Source organism: Grammomys surdaster, unplaced genomic scaffold (genome assembly GCF_004785775.1).
Source record: "Grammomys surdaster isolate TR1022 unplaced genomic scaffold, NIH_TR_1.0 364, whole genome shotgun sequence".
Classification (NCBI taxonomy): domain Eukaryota; kingdom Metazoa; phylum Chordata; class Mammalia; order Rodentia; family Muridae; genus Grammomys; species Grammomys surdaster.
Window position 1 is genome coordinate 2414276 of NW_021604783.1, and position 6182 is coordinate 2420457.

General features: G+C 49.1%; 1 protein-coding gene across 2 annotated transcripts in view; it reads left to right on the plus strand.

Moving 5' to 3' along the window:
* Myh10 (myosin heavy chain 10) overlaps positions 1 to 6182 on the plus strand; it is a 132950-nt gene that overhangs the window by 106780 nt on the left and 19988 nt on the right. For both annotated transcript variants that reach the window (XM_028780192.1, XM_028780193.1), the window contains exons 25-28: positions 18 to 189; positions 1208 to 1420; positions 4851 to 4995; positions 5857 to 6063. In XM_028780192.1, the coding sequence (XP_028636025.1) occupies positions 18 to 189; positions 1208 to 1420; positions 4851 to 4995; positions 5857 to 6063 (737 nt within the window). The remainder of the gene's footprint in view (positions 1 to 17; positions 190 to 1207; positions 1421 to 4850; positions 4996 to 5856; positions 6064 to 6182) is intronic.

Here is a 6182-nt window from a genome sequence, read left to right on the forward strand (position 1 = left end):
TCTGTCTTGCCTTACAGAACGCTTGAAGAAGGAGGAGAAAACTCGACAGGAACTGGAAAAGGCCAAACGGAAGCTGGACGGGGAAACAACCGATCTGCAGGACCAGATCGCTGAGCTGCAGGCACAGGTCGATGAGCTCAAAGTCCAGTTGACCAAGAAGGAGGAGGAGCTTCAGGGGGCGCTGGCCAGGTCTGCAGTCGGGGAGGCAACTGGACGGGCAGGCCTGTGGTCCTGCATCATGGCCCATGTCTTGGAGCATAGAAAAGCCTCAGGGAACAAGATGCAATTTCTTTGATGTTGGTTATAAGTTCATGAAAAACCCAGCAGCACACAAGTAGTGTCAGAGTGCTAAGGTCTCACAAGATTGTTAATGTTAACACTTAAAAATGATTGTCACATCTTAAAATCCTGGGAGGCTCACACTAGAGAGCAAGCCACTTTACCAGATGTTTCCTTTCTGTATGTTACAGATTAGTTTCCGTGTGTTTTGGGACTTTGGAGGAAATAACATTTCAGAAATCTTTCCTCTTACTCCATAATCTGGTATTTAGTCTAAAGCCGTTTGGACTGTTGAAACCATTTCTTTCTTTCTAACCTATCATTTTACTTTTAAAGAGTTAACTACCTGGCTCCATGGTCTTGGAGTTTAATTTATAACATGTCTTAATTAAGAACAACTTGTAACAGAGCAGAGCTGTAACAGCTGGTACAGTACTTGCCTAGTGTGCACAAACGCCCTGCTCTGATCTCGGCACTACAGAAGACTGAGTGTAGAGCTGTGTGCCTATAATCCCAGGAGGGAGAGGTAGGGGGATGAAAAATCCACAGTCATCCTCTGCTCCATGAGTCCATCTGGGTACTTTCTAGCATGGGAACAGGCTTCTCTCTTGTGTGATCCCATCAGAAAGTCCTGTCAACACTTAAACCATGCATGTAAGTTCAAAGATGTGCCAAAGAACGGGGGAATTGAAGGTGTGAAAGTTGCAGGCCTTGGACTACACACAGGTTTGTTCTAGCTGGTGGAACCACCCACTCAGCAGTGTTCTGACCCGAGCATTTTGCTGCAAGGGATATTTAAAGTAGAGAAACTCTCACTTTGACTTGCAGAGCTAGTGTGGGGCCTTCCAAGGTGATTTCCCTGGGGAGGCAGGAGACACAGGCCATCCACACACCATCCTCAGTGTCTCTGTGCCTGGATCTTTGACAGAGGAGATGACGAGACGCTGCACAAGAATAATGCACTGAAAGTTGCGCGGGAGCTGCAGGCCCAAATTGCCGAGCTCCAGGAAGACTTCGAGTCTGAAAAGGCTTCAAGGAACAAGGCTGAGAAGCAGAAGCGGGACTTGAGTGAGGAGCTGGAAGCTCTGAAAACGGAGTTGGAGGACACCCTAGACACCACAGCAGCTCAGCAGGAGCTCCGGTGAGTGGGGCTCTGCCATGCTGGGCGTCCCATCCCCTTCCATCCTGGATGCCATTCCAATCGACAGCCTGCTTCCTCCTGGAAGGATGGCAGGAAAACTGGTGATGAAGTAAGTAGCTGTGGTTAGTGACCAGCCACACAGCAGATGGAGATGTGAGACGTGGTCAGAAGCTGAGGTCAGGAGAGGACAAGAGGCAGGACCAGAGGGAAAGACAGGGTAGACATAGGAAGAATCAGTGGAGCTGCCGGCCCCTACTGGCAGTACAGTGGCCATGAACACCGGAAGGGAAGCAGAAGGAGGGATACAAACAGGTGCAAAGCCCAGAGAGACAGCTCAAAGAGTGCTTGCTGAATATGCAGAAGGCTCTGGGTTCAATCCCAACACTGAAAAAGAAAAATGAGTGAGCAGAGGCCTCAAGCAAGGGTCTGTACTACACAGACAGTCTACTACCCAACAGCTAGGCAGGGGCTATCCCCCAAGCATAGGTAGACATACCCTGAGAAGTTTCATAGGTAGGAATCTATAGCTATCAGCCCATAGAAAGTCACAACTCACAGACTAGGCAGGGCCACTGGCAATGTAGATGCTATCTGTAAGGCCACTGGGACACTTTCCACCTCGCTGACCTTGCCGCCTGCTTGCCACTGCTCCCTCCATGTGAATGTGAATCCAGACAGAAGGGAACCCACACTGCCTAGGCTAGTGACTGAGCTTGTTATGCAGATGTGCACAGTATGCACACACATACATGCCTGTCAGACACTCTAGGATATGGATGATGGACAAGACACTGTTGTCCCAGTGGGAGGCTACACTGTCAGATTAAAGACAGTTAAATCCTAGTTTTCAGATTCAGGATTCAGGAGAGAAGTGGGTGTGATACAGTACCCAGATGGCAGAATTAGTATAGGAAAGCCAATGGTCCTCCCCTCCCTCCCCCCACCCCCACCCCCATCCAGGAAGGTCAGGATGTGACATCTGGATCTACTCATTGACCAGGAAGCAGATATTGGGGAGAATGACACATCAGTGTCTAGATAGCAGCTGGCTGCAGAGAACAGCAAGCCCAGGGCAAACTCTTCAAGAGCATTCAGCAAAGGCATGAGCAGCCAGCACAGCGGATTGCCCAGGGTTTGGGCCACAAATGTGCATTAGCATTTGAAGTTCTGGCCTGTTTTTCAAAACTTCTGCTTTACACAAATCTAACTATATTTGCAGAAGTATCCACTCTCAAAAGGTCCTTGAGTTTTACATTGAGGGTTGAGGTATGTGCCCATGTACACAGGTGCTGAAGAACTAAATACCCAGACCCCTGAAGCTGCTGTTACAAGAGGCCAGAAGGAGGCATCGCTGTTCCCTGCAACTGGACTGACAGACAGTTGTGAGCCTGATGGGGGTGCTGGGAACCGAACCCAGTTATCCATCTTCTGGGTGGATGTCTAGCTCCTCAGATGGGCCTTTGACCACAACTCTGATCATTCCCTCCCCCCGGCTCAACTTTTGCAAAGATAAAGCTATACTGAGTGTGGTGGCTATAATTCCAAGTACCTGGGTGACTGAGACAGGAGGGTAGCCACAAGTTTGAAGCCAGCCTGAGGTACAGAGAAATTGTGTGTTAAACTTGAAATGGTGTACACACATTTACCAAAACCAAGCTTGTACTTGGTGGTGGCGCACACTAGACATGGCTCTGGTTCCCTGAAACCTGGGTGTGTGGTGTGCTCTTACCAAAACCAGTTAGAGTGCTTGCCCAGCCCTACCCTGTCCACTAGTTTTTCCTTGATTGTGTGAATTGTGGTCATGTGGGTCTCTCTTCTGTGCTAAAGAGTTCCTATAACTTTGGGATTCAAGTAGAGACCAGGAACAGACTGAGAAGACGATGAGCTGGTAGCAGGGCCTTTACTGGACACCTAATGGACAGGAGCCTGGCCACTGGCTTTGTGGAAGTAATCCTGATGGACCACTGGCCAAGGACAGGCTAGACCACGGGTCTGAGCCAGCAGCACTTGTGGCTGACATGGGCTTCTGTAACTCTTCTGTCTAGACTACATCTAATCACAGAGCTGGCAGCTGTTGCAGCCCTTTGGTGGCCATGACCTCTGCCCTCTTTCTCAGCTGAGAAATGGAAGAGAACCGTGTCGTCGGCATGGGTTTCGAATTTGTGTTGGGAACAAGCAAAAGAAACTTATCCTAAGAACTGCCATTTTGTTTTCAGACTCCATATTAGTCACAGGGTAATACTAAGTTCTAGTTCCCAGCCCTCAGAGACCTGGGGACTCCCCAATAGCTGACCAGCTTCTTTATTTACCTTCTCTTCCAGAACATAAAGACTCCCTTTCTCATCCTTTGCTCCCCAGAACATAATGACCGTTCCTAGCCATAGCTCCTGTTATTCATCCTTTGTTCCCCAAAACATAAGAACTTGATTACAATAAGTTTTTGTCATCTGCATTGACAGGGTGTTTTGAGTTGTGTTGGATGTAAGAGGTCCCCCTAAACATCTAAAACCAAACAGCAAGTCTTCCAGATATGTCCTTCAGGGTGACTGTGGAGCATGTGACAATCCAGACATGCTAATGTGGTCTTTGCAGGAGAGGGGTTCACCTTACTGGTTTCAGTGGGCAAGGAGGTGGTAGTCAGAAGGCCTCCACGGGCAAGAACTCTACCACGGAGCTATATTGCAACCTCTGGTTTCCATCTCTTGTCAAGCTGTGCATTTGAACACTGTGCTCAGGTTGACTGATCTAAAACCTGGCTTGTCATGGGTGGGAGCTGAATTCACTTCTAGAAATAACTGGGTCGTTCATGGTACCCCCATATGTCATAGGCAGTTATAAAATACTAGAGAGCCACACAGGGATGTTTAATGCTAGGAACCTTCATGACGTGGGTGCAGTTATGTAGACCTTCAACTTCACCCTGAGCATTCAAATCCTGGGATCTTTTTATCTGGTGTGCCTGGTACCAGGCACTGACACCAAGACCTTTCTAGAAAGATGAGACCCTTCAACCTGCCTTATCTTCCATCTCTCAAGCTCCATCAGGAAAGGGGTGAAGGACAGACATTAGTTATCTATAACTGCTTCTTCACAAGGGTGAAGAGAAAAGCTTGCTCATGGTGTAGAGCACCTTGCTGCTACAAGCCGTGTGGAACTTACCTCAGGGAGTTGGCGACACCGAGGAAGCTTGGCATCATGTGTAAAGCAGACAGTGAATCCTGGTTTAAGTCAGTGTGGAGGGCACGTTGCACTGCTTCTAGAAGGGTATCTGATGCCACAGTGATGGTCAGCACACTTACGGGAAATAGTGTGGCTGGTGTTTGTCAAAGAATATCCTGTAAGGTTTACTAAGCATAAACAGCACAGAAAATGTGTTTTAATTCATTGCTTAGCTAATTCTGATCTTCATACTTTAAAACAATGTCTCTAGCACAAAACGTGAGCAGGAAGTGGCAGAGCTGAAGAAGGCTCTGGAGGATGAGACTAAGAACCACGAGGCTCAAATCCAGGACATGCGACAGAGGCATGCCACAGCGCTGGAGGAGCTTTCTGAGCAACTGGAGCAGGCTAAAAGGGTGAGCCCCGCCTTGTACCATGTCCCAGAGACCCCCGCCCTAACACAGACCGACTCACCCCTCCATCTAGCCACACTAGCACGCTCCCAGCGTCCACTGAAGAGCACTGCTGGGCCTCTCAGCTGAGGCCAGAAGCCACGGGGCACTGTCAGCCCTTTCTGCCCTTCAAACCTCACTCTCCTCAGTCTCCTACCCTCCCGAGGAGGCCACCTTCCCCCTCCTTCCCCACAGACTTGTCTTCCTGCCATTTTGCCTCTGTCCCTCTCCTTTCTCTTTCTACTCAGCTCCAGGCCACCCTTCCCTGTACAAGGTGACAGTGTCAGTTAGTGAGGGTCAGTCTCTGCTGTTGAGTTCTGGCTTCAGCACTGCCGAGTAACCTGTCATTGTCATTTAAAGGATAAGAAAACTGAGGCTCAGCATATAAACTCAGGACACCCAGCTAGTAAGTGGAAAGGCAGATTAAAGCCAAGCTCCGTAGCCACAGAGACCTGGGGAGCCTCATCTCTGACCTCAGCCAATGGCTTGAGAAACCGGAACCCTGTTCCAAACTCAGTAAGTTTGGATAAATGTTCTAACAACTTGCTACGGAAGGCACGTAGTTTCTTCCCTCTGCCCTATATGGACAAGAAGAATTACCCAGTCCGATGAGTTCCTCACAGTCCATAGTTAGTTCTCCAACAACTCACAAGGTGTTACACCCAGAACCCTGGCACCTCAGAACAGTGGGTGTGTTCAGGCAGTCCTCCAGCACGTGGTATTGTGGGCTTACTGTGTGCCCACAGAATTCTGCAGACAAAAGTAGTGCTTTTTATGGAGTGTTGTGAGACAGCCACTGATGAATTCCTCCCTCCCCTCTCCTAGTTCAAAGCCAATCTGGAGAAGAACAAACAGGGCCTGGAGACAGACAACAAGGAGCTGGCGTGTGAGGTGAAAGTGCTGCAGCAAGTGAAGGCAGAGTCAGAGCACAAGAGGAAGAAGCTGGATGCCCAGGTCCAGGAGCTCCACGCCAAGGTGTCAGAGGGTGACAGGCTCAGGGTCGAGCTGGCCGAGAAAGCAAACAAGCTACAGGTATGGACTCTGGCATATTCTGTTGTATACCTGGAAAGTGTTATCGCGATTAAATATGGCAGCTCTTGAGAGTGTGTGTGTGTGTGTGTGTGTGTGTGTGTGTGTGTGTGTGTGTGTGT